The sequence below is a fragment of the Lichenostomus cassidix genome, chromosome 29 (assembly GCF_008360975.1).
Source record: "Lichenostomus cassidix isolate B80296 chromosome 29, HeHo_3.0, whole genome shotgun sequence".
In the NCBI taxonomy this organism is placed as follows: domain Eukaryota; kingdom Metazoa; phylum Chordata; class Aves; order Passeriformes; family Meliphagidae; genus Lichenostomus; species Lichenostomus cassidix.
In genome coordinates this window covers 1,029,533-1,054,331 of record NC_139509.1, presented here as the reverse complement: position 1 = coordinate 1,054,331, position 24,799 = coordinate 1,029,533, and the positions used below count along the sequence as shown (strand labels likewise).

Sequence of the window (24,799 nt, the reverse complement as noted above, 5' to 3'; positions counted from 1 at the left end):
GGCTGAGGGACACAGCTGTCACCTTCCTGTGTCACCCCCTGTCATCCCCCAGTGTCACCGCTGTTAACTTGCACGGCTAGCCGGGTGAGGGACAGCGCTGTCACCTCCCTGTGTCACCTTCCTGTCACCCATGTTAGCCCTCAATGGCTACCCGGGTGAGGGGTGGCGTGGTCACCTCCCTGTCACCTCCCTGTCATCCCTGTGTCAGCCCTTGTATCATCCCCCTGTCACCCTCTGTCACCCCTGTGTCACCCCCCCCCCGTGTCACCCCTGTAAATCTCCCATGGCTACCCGGGTGAGGGACAGAGCTGTCACCTCCCTGTGTCACCCCCTGTGTCACCCATGTTAGCCCCCCACGGTACCCGGGTGAGGGACAGCGCTGTCACCTTCCTGTGTCACCCCCCGTCACCCCGCCGTGTCACCCCTGTTAACCCCGCATGGCTAGCCAGGTGAGGGACAGCGCTGTCACCTCCCTGTCACCCCCCCCCGTGTCCCCATCCCAATGTCCCTGTACCCCCCCTGACCCCGCTGTCCCTGTCCCCACCCCAATGTCCCTGTACCCCCCCTGACCCCGCTGTCCCTGTCCCCACCCCAATGTCCCTGTCCCCCACTGACCCCGCTGTCCCCACAGATCTCCTGGTTGGCGCCTTCGGGGCAGACGCGGCCGTGGTGTACAGGTGAGTGTCCCCCCTGTCCCCGATGTCACCAATGTCACCTCTGTCACCCCCTGAGCGGCGCTGGGGGTCGCGGGGTGTGTCCCTGACCCCTGTCCCTGTCCCTGACCCTTGTCCCTGTCCCTGTCCCTGTCCCTGTCCCTGTCCCTGTCCCTGTCCCTGTCCCCCCCAGGGGTCGCCCCATCGTCCACGCCAGCGCCACCCTGGCCATTGTCCCCACCATGTTCAACCCCGAGGAGCGCAGCTGCGTCCTGCCGGCCACCGGTCACCATGTCCCCTGGTGGGTGACACCGCGGGGACTGGGGGGACAGTGCGGGGACAGCGGGGATAGCGTGGGGACAGCGTGGGAACAGTGCAGGGACAGCGTGGGGACAGTGGGGACAGCGTGGGGACAGCGTGGGGACAGCAGGGGGGACAGTGAGGACAGTGTGGGGACAGTGGGGACAGCGCGGGGACAGTGAGGGGACAGTGCAGGGACAGTGGGGACAGCGTGGGGACAGCGTGGGGACAGTGGGGACAGCGTGGGGACAGTGGGGGGACACTGAGGGGACACGGGAGTCTCACGGTGCCACCCCTGTGTCCCCCCAGCATCAATGTCACCTTCTGCCTCAACGCCTCGGGGCGTCACCTGCCTGGTCCCATAGGTGAGGGGACACGGGGACATCGGGGGGACATCGGGGGGACATCGAGGGGACATGGGGGGACATGGGGGGACATCGGGGGGACACGGGGACATCGAGGGGACACGGTGGGGGGACGAAGGGACATCGTGGGGACACGGGGGGGACACGGTGGGGGGACACGGGGGCATCGGGGGGACACGGGAACATCACAGGGACATGGTGAGGGGACATGGGGACATCGAGGGGACACCGAGGGGACATCGAGGGGACACGGGAAGGACAGGGGACACGGAGAGGAACACACCGCGGGTGACAAACGGCGACATGGGGACACCCGGGGGTGACACCCGCTTCGGGGACACCCCGAGCATCGTGTCCCCGTGTCGCCGGGGGGTTTCGGGGTGGCGGCCGTGGGGACAGGGCGGGCTCAGGGGCTGTCCCCTTGTCCCTGACGTGTCCCCGCCGTGTCCCCGCGGTGTCCCCGCGGTGTCGCCGCGGTGTCGCCGTTGTCGCCAGGGCTGTCGCTGGAGCTGAGCGTGGACGGGCTGAAGGCGGGGGGGGCGCGGCGCGCGCTGTTCCTGGGGGGGGGACAGGGGGGGACTGTCCCCTCCCCCAGCCGGAACTTGTCCCTCGAGGTCCCCAACGGGGGGACAGCGCGGTGTCGCACGCTGGGAGTGTTCCTGAGGGTAAGGGGGGTGGTGGGGACACCCGGAAATGTCCCCAAATGTCCCGAAAACACCCCGAAATGTCCTGAAAGAGCCCCAAAACAGCCCGAAATATCCCGAAATATCCCAAAATATCCCGAAATATCTCAAAACCACCCCGAAACCACCCCAAAATATCCTGAAACATCCCAAAATTTCCCGAAAGTATCCCGAAATATCCCCAAAACGCCCCGAAATATCCCGAAATATCCTGAAATATCCCTAAATATCCCAAAAACACCCTGAAAACACCCCGAAACATCCTGAAATATCCTGAAATACCCCAAAATATCAAAAAACCCACCCTGAAATGTCCTAAAAACATCCCAAAAACACCCCAAAACACCCCAAAACATCCCAAAATATCCCAAAACCACCCCGAAATATCCCGAAATATCCTGATATATCCCAAAATATCCCCAAAAACACCCCGAAATATCCCAAAAACACCCCAAAAGTATCCTGAAATATCCTAAAATCCTCCCCAACCCCCCCAAAAAACACCCCCAGGGCACCCCCGCGCCCCTCCCGTCACCTCCGTGTCACCTTGGGGACCCTCGATGTCACCTCGTGTCACCCCTGGGACCCTCTGTGTCACCCTGAGGACCCCTGATGTCCCCAGGTGTCACCCCTGGGACCCTCCGTGTCACCCTGGGACCCCCAATGTCCCCTCGTGTCACCTCCCTGTGACCTCCGTGTCACCCTGGGGACTCCCAGTGACCCCTCGTGTCACCCTGGGACTCTCCGTGTCACCCTGGGGACCCCCGATGTCCCCAAATGTCACCCCTGGGACCCTCTGTGTCACCCCTGGGACCCCCGATGTCCCCTCGTGTCACCCTGGGGACCTCCTGCCCCACCTCCTCCGTGTCCCCGCGGTGTCCCCGGTGCCACCCCTGTCCCCTCTGTGCCACTCTGGGGACCTCCTGCCCCACCTTCCCCGTGTCCCCGCGGTGTCGCCGGTGCCACCCCTGTCCCCGCTGTCCCCAGAACGAGTCGGAGTTCCGCGACAAGCTGTCGCCCATCCCGGTGTCGCTGAGCCTGGCGCTGGACCCGGCCGTGTCCCCTCCCCCGCCGGGGCTGTCCCCGCTGCTGTCCCCAAGCACGCGCACGCGCCTGGAGGTCAAGGTACGTGTGTGTCACTGTGTCACCCGTGTCACTCGTGTGTGTCACTGTGTCACTGTGTCACTCGTGTGTGTCACTGTGTCACTCTGTGTGTCACTGTGTCACTCGTGTCACCCCTGTGTGGCACTGTGTCACCCCTGTGTGTCACCGTGTCACTCCGTGTCACCCCCTGTGTCACCCAGCATCCCTGTGGTCCCAGTGTCCCCCATCACCTTGATGTCCCCAACGTCCCCAATGTTCCTGCTGTCCCCAATCACTCTGGTGATGTCCCCAATGTCCCCAATGTCCTCAGTGTCCCAAATCACCCCAGTGATGTCTCCATGTCCCCCATGATGTCCCCAGTGTCCCCCATCACCCCAGCAATGTCCCCAATGTGTCCCCAATGTCCCCAATGTGTCCCCAATGTCCCCAGGCTCACATCCAGCTGGACTGCGGCGAGGACAATGTCTGTGTCCCTGACCTGCAGCTCGAGGCCACCGCGTAAGGGGGACATGGGGACAGGGGGACATGGGGACAGGGGGACAGGGGGACAGGGGGGACAGGGGGGACATGGGGACAGGGGTGGCTTTTGGGGTCCTGGGGGTGTTCCGGTGATGTCCCCATGTCACCATTGCCATATCCCCACCTCAGGGACTGTTGGGTCATGTCCCTGGGGATTCTGGTGATGTCCCCAGGGGTGTCCCAGTGATGTCACCATTCCCATGTCCCCTGCAGGGGGGACCATGCTGTGTTCTTGGGGGTTCTGGTGATGTCCCCAGGGATGTCCCCTTGATGTCCCCATGTCACCACCCCTGTCACCCCAGTGACCACCGCACGGTGTTCCTGGGGGTTCTGGTGATGTCCCCAGGGATGTCCCTGGCGATGTCCCCATGTCACCATTCCCCTATCCCCCCTCGGGGACTGCTGGGTCAGGTCCCCAGGGATGTCCCGGTGATATCCCGATGTCACCATTCCTGTCCCCCCACCCAGGGACTGCCAGGCCGTTTACCTGGTGATGTCCCCAGGGATGTCCCCAGGGATGTCCCGGTGATGTCCCCACCGTGTCCCCGCAGGGACCGCCGCGTGGTGTCCCTGGGGGTTTCCAGTGATGTCCCCAGGGATGTCCCGGCGACGTCCCCACCGTGTCCCCGCAATGACCGGTTCACGGTGTCCCTGGGGGGTTCTGAGGATGTCCCCAGGATGTCCCCAGGGATGTCCCGGTGCTGTCCCCATGTCACCACCCCTGTCCCCGCAGGGACCGCCGCGCGGTGTTCCTGGGTGACAGGAACAGCCTGAACGTGACATTCCACGCGCGGAACGTGGGCGAGGGGGGGGCGTACGAGGCCGAGCTGCACGTGCGACCCCCGCAGGGGGCGCTCTACTCGGGGGTGCTGCGGCCGCACGGGGTGAGGAGGGGGCGCCGGGGGGCTGGGGGGCTGGGGGGGGGGTCTGGGGTGGTGGGGAGGGTCGTGGGGGAAGGGGTTTTGGGGGTTTGGGGTCTGGGGGCACCGGGGGGGGGGGCGCCGGGGGTCTGGGGGTCTGGGGTGGTGGGAGGGTCGTTGGAAAGAGGGGAAGGGGTTTGGGGGTTTGGGGGTCTGGGGACTGGGGGGCACCCGAATATGGGGAGGGCTACAGGTATTGGGAGGGTTTTAGGGGTCTGGGGGAAACTGGGGGATTTGTGGGGGTCTGGGAAGTCGGGGAGGTTTAGGGGACATGCGGGGGTGGGGAGGGTCGTCGGAAATAGAGGGAAGGGGTTTTGGGGGGTCTGGGGGTCTGGGGGCACCCGAATATGGGGAGGGGCTCAGGTATTGGGGGAGGGTTTTAGGGGTCTGGGGGAAACGGGGGAGGGGTCGGGGGTCAGGGGTTTAGGGGACATGTGGGGGGGGGGGTCGTCGGAAATAGAGGGGAAGGGGTTTTGGGGGTCTGGGGGTCTGGGGGCACCCGAATATGGGGAGGGGCTACGGGTATTGGGGGAGGGGTTTGGGGTCTGGGGGAACTGGGGGCACCCCGGGAGTGGGGAGGGCGTCCGGGGTCTGGGGGGTCTGCGGGGTGCCCTGAATATGGGGAGGGTCTCCGGAAATGGAGGAAGGGTTTGGGGGGCTTGGGGGGTCTGGGGGGCGCCTGAATATGGGGAGGGGCTGCAGGTATGGAGAGAAGGGGTTTGGGGGTCTGGGGGCACCCGGGTGAGGGGGCCGGGGGTCTGGGGGTCTGGGGGGCTGTGGGGGCACCCCAATATGGGAGGGTCTGGGAATGGAGAAGGGGTTTTGGGGGCTTTGGGGTTTGGGGGGTCTGGGGGTGTCTCGGGGTCTGGGGAGACTGGGCCCCCTAAAGGGGAGGCCGAGGTATGGGGTGAGGGTTTTGGGGGGCTTTGGGGGATCTGGGGGTCTGGGGGGCACCCGAATATGGGGAGGGCTGGATGTGGGGGAGGGTTGTGGGTCTGGGGTCTGGAGGGGCGCCTGAATAGAGAGGGTCTACAGGTATTGGAGAAGCGGTTTTGGGGGGTCTGGAGGGGGTCTCGGGGGCACCGAATATGAGAGGGGCTACGGGTATTGGGGAGCCCCCAAAACACAAGGGGTTTGGGGGGCCAGAAGTGCCTTGGGGGGTCTGGGAGTCCCCAATTTGGGGAGGGGTCTCTCGGGAGCCTGACAGGGTAGGATGTCCCCAAATATGGCTGAGGGCTTCATGCTGGGAACAAACCCCCCCCCTCCCCAATTTCCCCAATTTCTCACCCTCCCCTTTTTCCTGCCCCCTCCCCAATTTCTCTCCCCCTCCCCAATTTCCTTCCCCCACCCCAAATTGTCTCTCTCCCCAATTCCTCTCCCCCTCCCAAATTTCTCTCCCCCTCCCCAATTTCCCACCCCCTCCCCACTACCCCTCCCCAATTCCTCACCCCTCCCCCAAATTCTCTCCCCTCCCCAATTTCCCACCCCTCCCCGCCGACCCCTCCCCAATTCCCCGCCCCCTCCCCAAATTTTCTCTCTCCCAATTTCCGCCCTCCCCAATTTCTCTCACCTCCCTTTTTCTCGCCCCCTCCCCAATTCCCGCCCCCTCCCCAATTCCCCACCCCCTCCCCAACGTCTCACCCCTCCCCAATTCCCCGCCCCCTCCCCAACGTCTCGCCCCCTCCCCAGAATTTCTCGGCGCTCAGCTGTGAGCTCACACAGTCCAACAGCTCCACCGCCCTGCTGTGCGACCTGGGCAACCCCATGAAGGCGGGGGCGAGCGTGAGTGGGGGTCTTTGGGGGTCCTGGGGGGGTCTCTGGGGTTCTCTGAGGGGTCCTGGGGGTCTCTGGGGGTCTGGGGGGTCCTGGAGGTTTTGGGGGTCTCAGGGGTCCTGGGGGGTCTTCTGGGGGTTCTCTGGGGGAGTTTCCGGGGTCTCGGGGGGTCCTGGGTTTTGGGGGCGTTTCGGGTGTCCTGGGGTTCTCTGGGGTCCTGGGGGTCTCTGGGGGTTTCAGGGGTCCTGGGGGTCTCTGGGGGTCTCTGGGGGTCTTTCACCCCCATTTTTGGGGTCGGGGTCCGAGTTAGTCGGGGTGGGGAGAGCCAGGGAAGCCAAATTAAGGATTTTATTGGGGAGGGGATTTTGGGGGGCCTCTGGGTGGTCCTGGGGGTCTCTGGGGTTCTCTGGGGGGTTTCAGGGGTCTCTGGGGCATTTGGGGGTCTCTGGGGGTCTGGTGGGTCCTGGGTGGTCTCTGGGGTGTCCTGGGGATTTCCGGGGGTCCTGGGGGTATCTGGGGGTTCTGGGGGCACTTGGGGGGTTTCAGGGTCCTGGGGTCTCTGGGGGGTCTCCGGGGGTCTCTCGGGTGTCCTGGGGGTTTGGGGGTCCTGGGGGGTCTCTGGGAGTCCCGGGGGTCTCCAGGGTCTCTCAGGGGTTCTGAGGATCTCAGGGGTCCTGGGGTGTCTCTGGGGGTCTCTGGGGGTTCTCTGGAGGTCTCTGGGGGTCTCTCGGGGGTTTCGGGGTCTCTGGGGAGTCTCTGGTGGTCTTTGAGGGGTCCTCGGGGGTCTTTGAGGGGTCCTGGGGGGTCTTTGAGGGGTCCTGGGGGGTCTCCAGGGTGTTTCGGGGCTTCTGGGGGATTTCAGGGGTCTCTGGGGGGTCTCTGGGGTCTCCGGGGGTCTCCGGGGGTCTCTGGGGTCTCGGGGGGTCTCGGGGGGTCTCGGGGGGTCTCCGGGGGTCTCTGGGGTCTCTGGGTGTCTCTGGGTGTCTCGGGGTGTCTCTGGGTGTCTCCGGGGGTCTCGGGGTGTCTCGGGGGTCCCGCAGTGACCCCCCGGCGTGTCCCCGCAGATCTGGGGGGGGCTGCGCTTCACCCTCCCCCACCTGAGCGACACCAACGACAGCGTGAGCTTCGAGCTGCAGATCCGCAGGTGGGGGTTTGGGGTTTGGGGGATTTTGGGGGTCCTGGGGGTCCTGGGGGTCCTGGGGGTCCTGGGGGTCCTGGGGGTCTCAGGGGTCCCTGGGGTGTCCCCGAGGGGTTGGGTGTCTGGGGGACCCGGGGTTTCTCTGGGGTCTCAGGGTGTCTAGTGTCCCTGGGGGTCTCGGGGATCCCGGGGTCGGCTGTCTCTGGGGGTCCCAGAGGGGTTGGGGGTCTGTGGGGTCTCAGAGCCCTGGGGGTCTCAGGGGGTGTTCCTGGGGGTCTCTGGGTGTCTCAGGGTCTACGGGGGGTCTCGGGGTGTCTCTGAGGGTCCCTGGAGGTCTCTGGGGGTCTACGAGGTGTCCCTGGGGGTCTCGGGGTGTCTCTGAGAGTCTCTGGGGGTCTCTGGGTGTCCCTGGGGGTGTCCCCGAGGGGGTTGGGGGTCTCTGGGGGTCTCGGGGTGTCTCGGGGATGTCCCCTGAGTGTCTCGGGGCGTCTATGAGGGTCTCGGGGGGTCTCGGGGTGTCCCCGGGGTGTCTGTGGGGGTCCCGGAGTCTCTCTGGGGGTCTCTGGGTGTCTCTGAGGGTCTCTGGGGGTCTCGGGATGTCTCTGTGTGTGTCCATGTGTCTCTGGGGGTCTCTGGGACACCTCGGGGGTCTCTCTGGGTGTCCCGGGGATGTCCCCAGCGTGTCCCCGGTGTCCCTAACCCTCCCCGCCCCGCAGCAAGAACGCCAACAACTCGCAGAGCGCGCTGGTTCCGGTGGCGCTGGCGGTGCGCGCTGCCACCAGGGTGTCCGTGTTCGGGTGAGTGACACCGCGGCGACACCGCGGGGACAGCGCGGGGACACGGCCGGGCTGACCCCCACCCCCCCCGCGGTGTGTCCCCGCAGGGTGTCCAAGCCCGACGTTGTCACTGTCCCCGAGGCGGGGTGGGGACACGACCCCCCCCAGCGGCTGGAGGACTTGGGGCCACCCGTGGAGCACGTGTACGAGGTGGGGACAGCTGTGTCACCGTGTCCCCAGGCTGCGGGCTCCCGTGTCCCCAAGCTGCGGGTTCCCGTGTCCCCAAACCTGAGTTTGTCCCCATGTCCCCAAACCCAGTGATCCTCGTGTCCCCAAACCTCGGGGGTTCCCACGTCCCCAAGCTGGGGTCCCCATGTCCCTCAGCCTGGGGGGTCCCTGTGTCCCCAAGCCAGGAGTCCCCATGTCCCCAAAGCCAGTGGTCCCTGTGTACCCCACCCTGTGGGTCCCCATGTCCCCAAACCCCGGGGGTTCCTGTGTCCCCAAATCCGGGGATCCCCATGTCCCCAACTCGGGGTCCCCATGTCCCCAGACTCAGGGATCTCCATGTCCCCAACCTGCAGGTCACCATGTCCCCAAACCCAGTGGTCCCCATGTCCCCAGCCTGCGGGTCCCTATGTCCCCAAACCTGGGGGTTCCCATGTCCCCAAACCCGGGGTTCCCTGTGTCCCCAGCCTGGGGTCCCCATGTCCCTCATCCTGGGGATCCCCATGTCCCCAACCCTGAGTTTGTCCCCATGTCCTCCAAACCTGGTGTCCCCGTGTCCCCAAACCCAGTGGTCCTCGTATCCCCAAACCCTGGGGGTCCCCATGTCCCCAGCCTGAGGTCCCCGTGTCCCTCACCCTGGGGGTCCCTGTGTCCCCAAACCCGGGGAGTCCCCATGTCCCCAAACCCGGGGATTGCCATGTCCCCAACCTGCAGGTCCCCATGTCCCCAGACTGGGGTCCCTGTGTCCCCAAGCTGGGATCCCCATGTCCCCAAACCCAGTGGTCCCCTTGTCCCCAACCTGCAGGTCCCCATGTCCCCAAACTCAGAGGTCCTCATTTCCCTCACCCTGAGGGTCATTGTGTCCCCAAAGCCGGCAGTTCCCCGTGTCACCCACCCTGCCGGTCCCCTTGTCCCCAAACCCAGTGTTCCCTGTGTCACTCACCCTCCAGGTCCCCATGTCCCCAAGCTAGGGTCCCCATGTCCCCAACCTGCAGGTCCCCGTGTCCCCAACCTGCCGGTCCCTGTGTCCCCAAATCCAGAAGTCCCCATGTCCCCAAACCCAGTGGTCCCCATGTCCCCAACCTGGGTGTCACCTTGTCCCAAACCTGGAGTCCCCATGTCCCCAACCTGGGATCTCCATGTCCCTCATCCTGGGGGTCCTTGTGTCCCCAGGCTGGGGTCTCCATGTCCCCAGACCTGAGTTTGTCCCCATGTCCTCCAAACCTGGAGTTCCTGTGTCCCCAAATCCGGGAAGTCCCCATGTCCCTCATCCTGGAGGTCCCCATGTCCCCAAACTGGAGTCCCCGTGTCCCTCACCCTGGGGGTCCTTCTGTCCCCAAACCCGACAGGTCCCTGTGTCACCCACCCTGCGGGTCGCCTTGTCCCCAACCTGGGGTCCCCATGTCCCCAAACCTGAGTTTGTCCCCATGTCCCCAGCCTGCCGGTCCCCGTGTCCCCAAACCCAGAAGTCACCATGTCCCCAAACCCAGTGGCCCCCATGTCCCCAAGCTAGGGTCCCCATGTCCCCAAGCCTGAGTTTGTCCCCGTGTCCCCAACCTGCCGGTCCCCGTGTCCCCAAACCCAGAAGTCCCCATGTCCCCAGACCTAGTGGTCCCCGTGTACCCAACCTGGGTGTCCCCTTGTCCCCAACCTGGTGCCCCCATGTCCCCAATCCCGTGAATCCCCCATCCTCATCACCTGACCCCGCGCCCCGGGGATGTCCCCGTGTCCCCTGTGTGTCCCCAGGTGGTGAACGAAGGTCCCAGTGCCATCAGCCATGGTGTCCTGGAGCTCAGCTGTCCCCTGAGCCACCGCGGCCACCCGCTGCTCTATGTCACTGGTCACTCGGGGCTCAGCAACTGCTCGGCCAGTCACCCGCTGGACCCGCTGCGCCTGGCGGTATGGGGACACTGGGGACACTGGGGACATTGGGGACAGTGGGGACATTGGGGACAGTGGGGACAATGGGGACACTGGGGACATTGGGGACAATGGGGACACTGGGGACAGTGGGGACAGTGGGGACATTGGGGACAGTGGGGACAATGGGGACACTGGGGACATTGGGGACAATGGGGACACTGGGGACACTGGGGACAATGGGGACAGTGGGGACAGTGGGGACAGTGGGGACAGTGGGGACAATGGGGACACTGGGGACAATGGGGACATTGGGGACAATGGGGACACTGGGGACAGTGGGGACAATGGGGATAGTGGGGATAGTGGGGACAGTAGGGACAATGGGGACAAGGGGGACACACTGGGGACACTGGGGACAGTGGGGACAAGGGGGACAAGGGGGACAATGGGGACAATGGGGACATTGGGGACAGTGGGGACACTGGGGACACTGGGGACAATGGGGACAGTGGGGACACTGGGGTGTTCTGGGGAAGATGGGGACAGTGGGGACTCTGGGGACACTGGGGAGACTGGCAACAATGGGGACACTGGGGATAATGGGGACAGTGGGGACAGGGGGGACAATGGGGACTTTGGGGACACGGGGGACAATGGGGACAATGGGGACAATGGGGAGCTGTAGGGACAATGGGCGATGAGGCACTGGGGGATGGGACACTGGGGACATGAGGGGACACTTGGTGGCACTGGGAGATGGTGCACTGTGGGCTCTGGAGGGTGTCGGGCACCTTGGGGACATCGGGTCGCATCAGGGACATCGGGAACACTGGGGACATCAGGTGACACCGGGAGCTGCCGGGGGTGGCCGAGGGTGGCCTGGCCAGGCTGTCCCCAACACTGTCCCCTCTGTCCCCAGGAGCAGGAGCAGAGCCCAGGGCCACACGTCCTGCAGCGCCGCGACACGAGGGACACTGGGGACAGCGGGGACACCCTGGTGAGTGCCACTGTCCCCTCCTTGTCACCCTGTGTCACCCCAGGCTGGCCTGACTGACTGTCCCACCACTGTCCCCTCCTTGTCCCCTCTGTGTCACACCCCAGACTGTCCCACCATTGTCCCCTCCTTGTCCCCCTGTGTCACCCTGGGCTGACTGACTGACTGTCCCGCCATTGTCCCCTCCTTGTCCCCTCTGTCACACCCCAGTCTGTCCCGCCATTGTCCCCTCCTTGTCCCCTCTGTGTCACACCCCAGACTGTCCCACCATTGACCCCTCCCTGTCCCCCTGTGTCACCCCTGGCTGGCCTGGCTGTCCCACCATTGTCCCCTCATGTCACACCCCAGGCTGGCCTGACTGACTGTCCCACCATTGTCCCCAAGGCGGGTGGAGCTGGGGTGACCCAGCTGGTGGCAGGGGGTGGCCTGGCCCTTGGGGACACCCTGGGGACACCCTGGGGACACCTGGGGGTGCTGCTGTCCCCTTGGTGACATGGCAGTGTCCCCTGGGGTGCTGCTGTCCCCTGCGGTGTCCCTTGGGGCTGCTGCTATCCCCCCGTGGTGACATCGTGGTGTCCCCTGGGGTGCTGCTGTCCCCTGTGGTGACACTGCGATGTCCCCTGGGGTGCTGCTGTCCCCTGCGATGTCCCCTGAGGGTGCTGCTGTCCCTCGTGGTGACACCGCGATGTCCCCTGGGGTGCTGCTGTCCCCCCATGGTGACACCACAGTGTTCCCTGAGGGTGCTGCTGTCCCTTCTGGTGACGCTGTGGTGTCGCCTGGGGCGCTGCTGTCCCCCTGCGGTGTCCCCTGGGCTGCTGCTGTCCCCCCTGTGGTGACACCACGGTGTCCCCTGGGCTGCTGCTGTCCCCTGTGGTGACACGGTGATGTCCCCTGGGGTGCTGCTGTCCCCTGTGGTGACACCACAGTGTCCCCTGGCGTGCTGCTGTCCCCCTGTGGTGTCCCCTGGGGTGCTGCTGTCCCCTGCGGTGTCACCACAGTGTCCCCTGGGCTGCTGCTGTCCCTCCGTGGTGACACCACCGTGTCCCCTGGGCTGCTGCTGTCCCCCTTGGTGACATCACGGTGTCCCCGTTGGTGACATCTCGGTGTCCCCACGGTGCCAGGGCTGTCCCGAGGCCGAGTGCTTCCGGCTGCGCTGTCCCTCGGGGGGGCTGGAGAGACAGCAGAGGGTCAGCCTGAGACTCACCTTCCGCCTGAGGAGCCCGCCGGCCAGACAGGTGAGACCCCAAAAATATCCCAAAATATCCCAAAAATATCCTAAAATATCCTAAAAATATCATAAAACCCCAAATCCCTGAGGAGCCCGCCGGGCAGACAGGTGAGACCCCAAAAATGCCAAAAAATACCCCAAAAATATCCTAAAATATCCTAAAAAATCCCAAAAATATCCTAAAAATATCATAAAACCCCAAATCCCTGAGGAGCCCGCCGGGGAGACAGGTGAGACCCCAAAATACCCCAAAATATCCTAAAAATATCCCAAAAATAACCCAAAAATATCCTAAAACCCCAAAAACCCAAAAAATTCCCCAAAAAACCCAAAAAATACCACAAAAAAACCCCAAAACCCCCGAAAATACCCCATAAAAACCCCCAAAAGTAACCCAAAATAGCTCAAAAAAACCCCAAAAATAACCAAAAATACCCCAAAAATCCCAAATCCCTGAGGAGCCCGCCGGGCCGACAGGTGAGACCCCAAAATAGCCAAAAATATCCCAAAAATATCCCAAAAATATCCTAAAACCCCAAAATACCCAAAAACCCCCCCAAAAACCCCAAAATACCCAAACCCCCCAAAAACCCCAAAAATAACCCAAAATACCCCAAAAATACCCAAAAAATACCCCAAAAAACCCCAAAAAAACAAAAAAAAAATATCCCAAAAATATCCTAAAAACCCCAAATCCCTGAGGAGCCCACCTGGCCGCCAGGTGATACCCCAAAATATCCCAAAAAAATAACCAAAAATATCCCAAAATAGCCCAAAAAACCCAAAAATACCCAAAAACCAAAGAAAAAACCAAAAAAAACCCCAAAAATAACCCAAAATACCCAAAAATACCCAAAACCCCAAAAATATACCAAAAAACCCAAATCACTGAGGAGCCCACTGGGCCGCCAGGTGAGACCCCAAAATACCCTAAAATATCCTAAAAAATCCCAAAAAACCCAAATCACTGAGGAGCCCGCCGGGCAGACAGGTGAGACCTCAAAATAGCCCAAAATATCCCAAAATATCCTAAAACCACAAAAAAAAAAACCAAAAAACCCCAGAAATAACCCAAAAATACCCAAAAATACCCCAAAAAACCCCAAAATACCCCAAAAAACCCCAAAAGTAACCCAAAATAGCTCAAAAAACCCAAAACCCACGAAATTCCCTGCAATCCCCCAAAATTCCCTGGGAAAAAAAAAACTCGAAATTCCCTGCAATTCCCCAAAATTCCCTGGAAAAACACCTCCAAAATTCCCTGCAATCCCCCAAAATTCCCTGGGAAAAAAAAAACCCGAAATTCCCTGCAATTCCCCAAAATTCCCTGGAAAAAAACCCAACGAAAATTCCCTGAGATTCTCCAAAATTCCCTGGAAAAAAACCCCAAAATTCCCTGAAATTCCCCAAAATTCCCTGGAAAAACACCTTCGAAATTCCCTAGGAAAAAAACCCGAAAATTCCCTGAAATTCCCCAAAATTCCCTAGGAAAAAAACCCCAAAATTCCCCAAAGTTCCCCAAAATTCCTTGGAAAAAAAACCTGAAAATTCCCTGCAATTCCCAAAAATTCCCTGGAGAAAAAACCCCAAAAATTCCCTGAGATTCCCAAAAATTCCCTGGAAAAAAAAAAAAAACCAAAAATTCCCTACAATTCCCCAAACCTCCCTGGAAAAAAAAACCCCAAAATTTCCTGAGATCCTCCAAAATTCCCTGGAAAAACACCTCCGAAATTCCCTGAGATTCCCCAAAATTCCCTGGAAAAAATCCCCAAAATTCCTGGAAAAAAAACCCCGAAAATTCCCTCAGATCCTCCAAAATTCCCTGGAAAAAAACCCCGAAGTTCCTGGAAAAAAAAAAAACGAAAATTCCCTGAAATTCCCCAAAATTCCCTGGAAAAAACCCTGAAATTCCTGGAAAAAAACCCTGAAAACTCCCTGAGATTCCCCAAAACTCCCTGGGGAAAAAAAAACCCAAAAACTCCCTGAGATTCCCCAAAATTCCCCGGGAAAAAAACCCGAAATTCCCTCGGAAAAATAACAGAAAATTCCCTGCAATTCCCCAAAATTCCCTGGGGAAAAAACCCGAAAATTCCCTGGAAAAAAAAAAAAACGAAATTCCCTGAAATTCCTCAAAATTCCCTGAAATTCCCCAAAATTCCCTCGGAAAAAAACCCCGAAATTCCCTGAAATTCCCCAAAATTCCCTGGGACACCCCGGGGGTGGCTTTGGGTGTCCCCGAGTGTCCCTCGCCTGTCCGCGGTGGCACTGAGGGCTGTCCCCGAGTGTCACCGGTGGCACTGAGGGCTGTCCCCGAATGTCCCCTGTGTCCGCGGTGGCACTGAGGGCTGTCCCCTGTGTCCGCGGTGGCACTGAGGGCTGTCCCCACCTGTCGCGGTGGCACTGAGGGCTGTCCCCTGTGTCCCCTGTGTCCGCGGTGGCACTGAGGGCTGTCCCCGCGTGTCGCCGGTGGCACTGAGGGCTGTCCCCTGTGTCCGCGGTGGCACTGAGGGCTGTCCCCGAGTGTCACCAGTGGCACTGAGGGCTGTCCCCTGTGTCCGCGGTGGCACTGAGGGCTGTCCCCTGTGTCCGCGGTGGCACTGAGGGCTGTCCCCACCTGTCGCGGTGGCACTGAGGGCTGTCCCCTGTGTCCCCTGTGTCCGCGGTGGCACTGAGGGCTGTCCCCGCGTGTCGCCGGTGGCACTGAGGGCTGTCCCCGAGTGTCGCCGGTGGCACTGAGGGCTGTCCCCTGTGTCCGCGGTGGCACTGAGGGCTGTCCCCGAGTGTCACCAGTGGCACTGAGGGCTGTCCCCTGTGTCCGCGGTGGCACTGAGGGCTGTCCCCTGTGTCCCCGAGTGTCGCGGTGGCACTGAGGGCTGTCCCCTGTGTCCCCGAGTGTCCGCGGTGGCACTGAGGGCTGTCCCCGAGTGTCACCGGTGGCACTGAGGGCTGTCCCCTGTGCCCGCGGTGGCACTGAGGGCTGTCCCCCGTGCCCGCGGTGCACTGAGGGTTGTCCCCTGTCCGCGGTGGCACTGAGGGCTGTCCCCCGTGTCCCCTGTGTCGCAGCGGGAGTTGGGGACACCGGCGCTGCGCTGTGACGCAGAGTTCAGGGTGCTGCAGCTGCCATACCGCGTGCGGCCAGAGTCCTACCCGCGCCACCGGCTGCAGGTGACACAGGGACACGGGGACATCGGGGGGACGGGGAGGGACTTGGGGACATGGGGGATATGGGGGACATGGGGGACATGGGGGACACTGCGTCTGGCCAGAGTCCTACCTGCGCCACCGGCTGCAGGTGACACAGGGACTTGGGGACACCGAGGGGACAGGGAGGGACTTGGGGACTTGGGGGACATGGGGGACATGGGGGACATGGGGGACAGGGACGGGGAGGGACTTGGGGACATGGGGGATATGGGGGATATGGGGCATGGGGGACATGGGGGACACCGCGTCTGGCCAGAGTCCTACCCGCGCCACCGCCTGCAGGTGCCACAGGGACACGGGGACAGGGGGGGGGACTTGGGGACATCGGGGGGTCTTGGGGACACGGGGGGGACGGGGAGGGACTTGGCGACACGGCGGGGATGGGGATGGACATGGGGACAAGAGGGACATGGGGACACGGGGGACATCGCGTCCAGCCAGAGTCCTATGCCTGCAGGTGCGACAGGGGACATGGGGACACAGGGGGGACAGGGAGGGACATGGGGGACACGGGGACCCGGGGAGGGACATGGGGCGGACGAGGCTGCAGTGGCTGCCGGGGTGACACCGCGGGTGACACTGAGATCAGGGGTGGCAGGAGGTGACACCGCTGTCCCTGTCGCGCCCAGAGGCGGCCGGGGGGTCCCGGTGTGGGTGACAGTGGTGTCGCTGTGGGTCACACTGGGTGTGTCGCTGTCCCCAGGTGGTGACAGCGCTGTCCCTGTCCCGTCCCGAGGCGGCTGGGGGGGTCCCGGTGTGGGTGGCACTGGGTGGCAGTGGTGTCGCTGTGGGTTACACAGGGTGACACAGGGTGACCCCGGTGTGTGACCCTGTGTGTGACCCCTGTCTGTCGCTGTCCCCAGGTGGTGACAGCGCTGTCCCTGTCGCGCCCCGAGGCGGCCGGGGGGGTCCCAGTGTGGGTGGCACTGGGTGGCACTGGTGTCACTGTGGGTCACACAGGGTGATGCTGTGTGTGACCCCGGTCTGTCGCTGTCCCCAGGTGGTGACAGCGCTGTCCCTGTCCCGCCCCGAGGCGGCCGGGGGGGTCCCGGTGTGGGTGGCACTGGGTGGCACTGTGTCTGTCGCTGTCCCCAGGTGGTGACAGCGCTGTCCCTGTCCCGCCCCGAGGCGGCCGGGGGGGTCCCGGTGTGGGTGGCAGTGGGTGGCACTGTGTGACCCCGGTGTGTCACTGTCCCCAGGTGGTGACAGCGCTGTCCCTGTCCCGCCCCGAGGCGGCCGGGGGGGTCCCGGTGTGGGTGGCACTGTGTGACACCTGTCTGTCACTGTCCCCAGGTGGTGACAGCGCTGTCCCTGTCCCGCCCCGAGGCGGCCGGGGGGGTCCCGGTGTGGGTGGTGGTCCTGGCGGTGCTGCTCGGGCTGCTGCTGCTCGGCCTGCTCTGCTACGGACTGTACAAGGTGAGCCTGGGGACACTGGGGACACTGGGGACACTGGGGACATTGGGAGGGTCGTGGGGGGACACTGGGGATATAATGGGGGGACACTGGGGATATACTGCAGGGACACTGGGGGACGTTGGGGAGACACTGGGAGGGTCGTGGGGGAAAACTGGGGACACTGGGGGACACTGGGGACACCGGGACACTGGGGACACCGGGGGACACTGGGGGATACTGGGGGACACTGGGGACACTGCAGGGACATTGGGGACACTGGGGACACTGGGAGGGTCGTGGGGGGACACTGGGGGACACTGGGGGACACTGTGAGGACACTGGGGGACACTGGGGAGACACTGGGGACACTGGGGACACTGAGGACACTGGGGACACTGGGGGACACTAGGAGGGATGTAGGGGGATACTGGGGGGGTCCTGGAGGGACACTGGGGGGACATAGGGGGCCCAGGGGGGACATGGGGTGGCACCGGAGGGACACGGGGGTCACTGGAGGGACACAGGGGTCACAGGGGTGTCACCGGGGTGTCTCGGTGTCCCCTGACCCCCGCGCTGTCCCCAGCTGGGGTTCTTCAAGCGCTCCGGGCCGTACGGCACTGCCATGGAGAAGGCGCAGCTCAAACCCCAGGCAGCCTCCGAGGCCTGAGGGGACACCGCGGTGACGGGGACACCCCACGGCCTGGGGACACCCCACGGCTTGGGGACAACTCATGCCTTGGGGACACCCCGTGGCTTGGGGACAACTCATGCCTTGGGACGCTCCACGGTTTGGGGACTCCGAATGGCTTGTGGACACCCCATGGCTTGGGGACAACTCATGGCCTGGGGACAACTCATGCCTTGGGACGCTCCATGGTTTGAGGACACCAAACAGCTTGGGGACACCTCACGGCTTGGGGACACTCCATGGTTTGGGGACACCTCATGCCTTGGGACACTCAACGGCTTGGGGACACTCCATGGCTTGGGGACACCTCACAGCCAGGGACACCCCGTGGCTTGTGGACACCCCGTGGCTTGGGGACCCTCACAAGGACAGTGTCACCTGCATGGCTGGCGATCCCCCGGAGGTGTCACCTGCATGGACCCCTGTGCTGGCGATGTCACCTGTGCCACCAAGGACATCCCCACTGGTGGGGACCTTCACACGGACAGTGTCACCTGCACGCCTGGGGACGCCACAGCCCTGGGGACACCGCGAGGACAGTGTCACCTGCACGGCCAGGGATGTCCCCATTGCTGGGGACCTCGCAAGGACAGTGCCACCTGCACAGCCACCAATGTCCCCATTCCTGGGCACCCCTCACGGACAGTGTCACCTGCATGGCTGGGATTGTCCCCACTGCTGGGGACACCTCATGGACAGTGTCACCTGCACCGGCGGTGTCACCTGCATGGCCAATGTCACCCGCACCGGTGACATCCCCACCCCACACCCTGGCAGGGGACAGCCACGGTGTCACCTCCCACATCGGACTGGGAATCACCGGGAATTGTCACCACCGTGAATTGTCACCACCGGGAATTGTCACCACCGGGAATTGTCACCACCGGGAATTGTCACCCCGGACTGGGCACCGCCATGGTGGCACATGGGGTGACACCGAGCTGGCACTGCCACTCTGGACACGGGCACGGCTGGCATGCTGGGCGCGGGGACACTTTGGGGACACCACCAGGACACCGCAAGGACACCGCGGGGACACTTTGGGGACACTGCAAGGACACTACAGGGACACCCCTGGGACTCGCCGGTGGCCTCAGCGCTGTGACCTCAGCCGGGACAGGACCTGCTGGCGGTGTCACCGCTGTCACCCTGTCCCCAGGGACGGTGCCACCCGCTGTCCCCCGGTGCCACCCGCTGTCCCCTGGTGCCACCCGCTGTCCCCTGGTGCCACCCGCTGTCCCCCGGTGTCACCGCCGCTGCACTGCCCTGTCCCCGCCGCGGGCACCTCACTTTGCACTGACCCCTGTCCCCGGGATGTCCCCGGAGTATCCCCGGGATGTCCCCGGGATGTCCCCAGGGTGTCCCCGGGGTGTCACTCGGGTGTCACTCGGGTGTCGCCGGGTGTCGCCGGGTGTCGCGGGGGGTTTGCACTATGGCGGGGGGCGCGGGGGGAGGGGCGGCTTTGGTTTGTATTTAATTGGGGGAGGGGCGGCCGCGGGGCCACCAATAAACCAGTGTGACCCGGAGGTGGCCCTGGGGACGTGGGGACATGCAGGGGGACGTGGGGACACGGGGATGTGGGGACACACATGGGGACATGGGGATACACATGGCCCAGGTGGGCAGAGGGACAGGGACAGGGGGACACACACAGGTACACAGTGACACAGGTACAGAGGGACACAAGGACACGGGGACACACGGTGACACAGGGACACTCACAGTGACACAGGGACACACACAGGGACACAGGGACACACACAGGGACATGGGGATACAGGGACATGGGGACACACACAGGGACATGGGGACACTACCGTGACACAGGGACACAGTGACACAGGGACATGGGGACAGACAGAGAGACATGGGGACACTCACAGAGACACAGGGACACAGTGACACAGGGACATAGGGACAGCCAGAGGGACATGGGGACACTCACAGTGACACAGGGACACAGGTACACGAGGACAGGACACACATGGGGACATGGGGAAGGTATAGAGGGACACAGTGACACACAGAGGGACACGGGGACACAGTGACACACGGATACACATGGGGACACGGGGACACAGGGACACGGGGACACAGGTACAGAGGGACACAGTGACACGGGGACACAGGGACACACACAGTGACACAGCGACACAGTGACACAGGGACATAGGGACAGAGACATGGGGACATTCAGTGACACAGGGACATGGGGACAGCCAGAGGGACATGGGGACACTCACAGGGAAAGGGGGACAGGGGGACACTACAGGGACACGGGAACACTCACAGTGACACAGGGACACGGGGACACAGGGAAAGAGGGACATGGGACAGGGACACACACAGTGACACAGGGACACACACAGGGACATGAGGATACAGGGACACAGGTACACAGGGACATGGGGACAGCCAGAGGGACACGGGGACACACATAGGGACATGGGGACACAGGTACAGAGGGACACAGTGACACAGGGACACACATGGGGACATGGGGACACAGGGACACAGGGACACGAGAACAGAGGGACACACATGGGGACACAGGGACATAGTACAGAGGGACACAGGGACACAGTGACACAGGGACACACATGGGGACATGGGGACACAGGGACACAGGTACAGAGGGACACTACAGTGACACAGGGACACTCCCAGTGACACAGGTACAGAGGGACACAGGTACACAGGGACACAGGGACATGGGGACAGCCAGAGGTACATGGGGACACACACAGGGACACAGGTACACGAGGACAGAGGGACACACATGGGGACATGGGGACACAGGTACAGAGGGACACAGTGACACAGGGACACACATGGGGACACAGGGACACAGGGACACGAGGACAGAGGGACACACGTGGGGACACAGGGACACAGGTACAGAGGGACACAGTGACACGGGGACACAGGGAAAGAGGGACATGGGACAGGGACACACACACAGTGACACACACAGTGACACAGGGACACACACACAGGGACACAGGGACACACACAGTGACACACACGGGGACACAGTGACACCGCCGGCCGGTCACGCCCCGCTGCCCGCGCAGCTCAATTACAGCTCATTAGCAGCCGGGACTCGTCGGGCGTCAATAATTTATTGATCGCTCATTAATTATTCATCAATAATTGATCAATAATTGATCAATAATTGATCCCCACTGCCCCCCCCCGACACCGCGGGCTGCTGCTGAGGGGACAGTGACAGCGGGACACCCGGAGAGCCCAGAGACCCTATAGAGACCCCAGAGAGACCCTATAGAGACCCCAGAGAGACCCTATAGGGAACCTATAGAGACCCCATAGAGACCCTATAGAGACCCCATAGAGACCCCATAGAGACCCTATAGAGACCCTATAGGGAACCTATAGAGACCCTATAGGGACACCCTATAGAGATCCTATAGAGATCCTATAGAGACTCTCAGACACCCTATAGACACCCTACAGAGACCCCCTAGAGACACACCGGAGACCCCATAGGGACCCTATAGAGACACCCTATAAAGAGCCCATAGACACCCCAGAGAGACCCCATAGAGAGCCTCAGAGACCCTATAGAGACCCCAGAGAGATCCCAGAGAGACCCCATAGGGACCCCCGGAGACCCCCAGAGACCCTATAGAGACACCACAGAGACCCCAGAGAGACCCCAGAGACCCCATAGAGACCCCATATAGACACCCTATAGAGACCTTATAGAGATCCCAGAGAGACCCCTAGAGACCCTATAGAGACACCACAGAGACCCCAGAGAGACCCCAGAGACCCCATGGAGACCCTATAGAGACCCCATAGAGACCCCATATAGACACCCTATAGAGACCCCATAGAGACCCCAGAGAGAGCCCATAGAGACGCCATAGAGAGCCTATAGAGACCCTATAGAGACCCCAGAGACACCATAGAGACCCTATAGGGACCCCGGAGAGACCCCATAGAGAGCCAACAGAGACCACATAGGGATCCCATAGATACCCTATAGAGATCCCATAGAGATCCCATAGATAGCCTCACAGACCCTATAGAGACCCCACAGAAACCTCACAGCACCCCCAGAGTTCCCATAGAAACCTCACAGAGACCCCATAGAGACCCCCAGAGCCCCCCGAGACCCCCCGCGACCCAGAGACCCCTTGAGAGCCCCACAAACCCCACAGAGCCCACCGAGAGACCCCACAGAGACCCCATATAGACCCCACAGAAACTCCACAGAGCCCCACAGACCCCACAGAGACCCCATATAGACCCCACAGAAACTCCACAGAGCCCCACAGACCCCACAGAGACCCCCAGAGCCCCCCGTGAGACCCCAAGAGAGCCCCAAAGACCCCACAAAGACCCCACAGAAACGACCCCCAGAGCCCCCCACAGACCCCAAAACCACAGAGACCTCAGAAACCCCGAGGACCCCCAGAGACCCACAGAGACCCCCGAGAGACCCATAGAGACCCCAGAGAAACTCCACAGAGCCCCACAGAGACCTCCCGCGACCCACAGACCCCATAGAGACCCCACAGAGACCCCCAGAACCCCCCGAGAGACCCACAGACCCGCTAAAACCCAAAAACCTCCCGAGAGCCCCAAAGACCCCACAGAGACCCCCAAAGACCCCCGAGAGACCCCACAGAGACCCTCAGAGTCCTCCAAGAGACCCCACAGACCCCACAGAGACCCCCAGAGCCCCCTGAGAGCCCCAAAGACCCCACAGAGACCTCCCACAGACCCCACAGAGCCCCCCGAGAGGCCTCACAGACCCCCTAAAACCCAGAGCCGAGAGACCCCCACAGACCCCCTAACAACCCAGAGCCCCCTGAGAGCCCCACAGAGCCCCCCGAGAGCTCCCAAAGAAACCCCACAGAGACCTCCCGCGACCCACAGACCCCATAGAGACCCCACAGAGACCCCAGAGCCCCCAGAGCCCCTCGAGAGACCCCACAGACCCCAGAGACCCTTGAGAGCCCCAGAAACCCCACAGACCCCACAAAGCTCCCCGAGAGCTCCAAAGACCCCACAGAGACCCCACAGAGATCCCCAGAACCCCCCGAGAGAACCCCAGAGCCCACAGCCCCCCAAAATCCAGAACCCCTCAGCCCCACAGACCCCACAGAGACCCCACAGAGACGTCCCGCGACCCAGAGACCCCATAGGGACCCCACAGACACCACAGAGACCCCACAGAGACCCCCAGAGCCCCCTGAGAGACCCACAGACCCCACAGACCCCTTGAGAGCCCCAAAAACCCCACAGACCCCAGAAACCTCCCGAGAGACCCCACAGAGACCCCCGAGAGCCCCACAAACCCCTCAGAGACACCCTAGAGACCCCACAGACCCCACAGAGACCCCTAGAAACCCCTCAGAGCCCCCCGAGAGCCCCACAGAGACCTCCCACGACCCAGAGACCCCTTGAGAGCCCCACAAACCCCTTGAGACCCCCAGAGAGACCCCACAGACCCCACAGAGACCTCCCGGCATCCAGAGACCTCCCGAGAGCCCCAAAGACCCCACAGAGACCCTCAGAACCCCCAAGAGACCCCCAAAGCCTCCCGAGAGCCCCAGAGACCCCCAGAGTCCCCCAGACCCCTCAGAGCCCCATAGAGACCCCACAGACCCCAGAAACCCCGAGAGACCCCAGAGACCCACAGACCCCACAGAAATACAGAGACCCCTACAGACCCCACAGAGACCCCAGAGCCGAGAGACCCCCACAGAGCCCCACAGACCCCCAGAGCCTCCCCAGAGCCCCCCAGAGCCCCCGAGAGCCCCACAGAGACCCCCAGAGTCCCCCCAGACCCCTCAGAGCCCCATAGAACCCCACAGACCCCAGAAACCCCGAGAACCCCAGAGACCCCACAGAAGCTCCACAGAGACCCCTACAGACCCCACAGACCCCCAGACCCCCAACACAACCCCACAGAGACCCCAGAGCCTCCCAGGCCCCCACAGACCCCTCGAAAGACCCACAGAGACCCCACAGAGCCCCCATAGGCTCACAGAGCCCCCGAAAGCCCCACAGACCCCACGGAGACCCCAGAGCCACAGAGACCCTCAGAGTCCCCACCCAGAGACCCCACAGACCCCACAAACCCCACAGACACCCACAGAGCCCCACAGACCCCCAGAGCCCCCAGAGCCCCGAGACCCCACCAGACCCCACAAGCTCCACAGAGACCCCACAGACCCCACAGAGACCCCACAGCCCCCGAGAGCCCCACAGACCCCTCCCGAGGACCCCCAGCCCCCTCCAAACCCATCCCCCCATTCCCACCCACCCCATTCCCACGCTCGCGGGTGGGGCAGGGTGAGTCACCCTCCCCCTCCCCACCCACCCCACCCGCGCGGTTCCCATGGCAACAACCCTCCCCACCCCTCCACCCACCCACGCGTGTCGCGACACGTGCGCGACCCCGCCCGCCGCGCACGCGCGTGGGGAACCACCGGGGGGGGGGTGGGGCGGGGAGCGCGCCGGGAACGCGCGTGGACGCGGCGGGAGCACGTGAGCGCTCGGGGGGGGTGACAAGGGACACCGGGGGGGGGGGTGACAACGAGTGGAGGGGAGGGGGACACGCGTGGGGGGGGGGCGACACGCCCAGAGACTCCGCCCCTCCCCCCTTTAAAAGCCCACCCCCGTGCCCTAATTCTGAGCGCCGCCATTGGCTGCGGTGACACAGGCGGGGGGGTGACACGGGGCGGGGGGTGACACGGGGAAGGGGGTGACACCGGGGGATTGCGGGCACGCGGGGAGGGTGGGACACGCAGGGGACACGCAGGGCGCCGCCGCCGCCAGAGGGGCCGGGGGGGCCCGGCAGGTAAGGGCGCGGGGGGGCGCGGGGGGGTTTGGGGACATCGAGGGGACATCGGGGGACACCGGGGGACATCGGGGGGACACCGGGGGACAGAGGGGGGGTGGCGGTGCCCAGCGGAGAACTCCAACTGCCCCCCCGG

The 24,799-nt window shown here is 63.1% G+C and overlaps 1 protein-coding gene and 1 long non-coding RNA gene across 4 annotated transcripts in view; both read left to right on the top strand.

Annotated features, from left to right (window-relative positions):
- ITGA5 (integrin subunit alpha 5) overlaps window positions 1-18,173 on the top strand; it is a 30,130-nt gene extending 11,957 nt beyond the window's left edge. Inside the window, exons 14-30 of one of the 3 annotated variants that reach the window (XM_085041164.1) lie at window positions 632-677; window positions 847-954; window positions 1,263-1,318; window positions 1,814-1,983; window positions 2,989-3,126; window positions 3,536-3,603; window positions 4,358-4,508; window positions 6,234-6,326; window positions 7,382-7,461; window positions 8,172-8,252; window positions 8,339-8,441; window positions 10,203-10,355; window positions 11,239-11,316; window positions 12,435-12,548; window positions 15,605-15,706; window positions 17,039-17,161; window positions 17,724-18,173. In XM_085041164.1, the coding sequence (XP_084897290.1) occupies window positions 632-677; window positions 847-954; window positions 1,263-1,318; window positions 1,814-1,983; window positions 2,989-3,126; window positions 3,536-3,603; window positions 4,358-4,508; window positions 6,234-6,326; window positions 7,382-7,461; window positions 8,172-8,252; window positions 8,339-8,441; window positions 10,203-10,355; window positions 11,239-11,316; window positions 12,435-12,548; window positions 15,605-15,706; window positions 17,039-17,161; window positions 17,724-17,807 (1,748 nt within the window). In that variant the 3' untranslated portion in view covers window positions 17,808-18,173. Of the gene's footprint in view, window positions 1-631; window positions 678-846; window positions 955-1,262; window positions 1,319-1,813; window positions 1,984-2,988; window positions 3,127-3,535; window positions 3,604-4,357; window positions 4,509-6,233; window positions 6,327-7,381; window positions 7,462-8,171; window positions 8,253-8,338; window positions 8,442-10,202; window positions 10,356-11,238; window positions 11,317-12,434; window positions 12,549-15,604; window positions 15,707-16,608; window positions 16,718-16,745; window positions 17,018-17,038; window positions 17,162-17,723 lie in introns of those variants that run through there. The other 2 variants (XM_085041165.1, XM_085041166.1) reach the window with 2 other exon arrangements.
- LOC146425788 (uncharacterized) lies at window positions 8,760-9,940 on the top strand. Its single transcript, XR_014846375.1, has 3 exons — window positions 8,760-8,836; window positions 9,075-9,545; window positions 9,806-9,940. It is a non-coding gene; the product is annotated as an uncharacterized LOC146425788 (long non-coding RNA).
- Window positions 18,174-24,799: the final 6,626 nt, after the last annotated feature.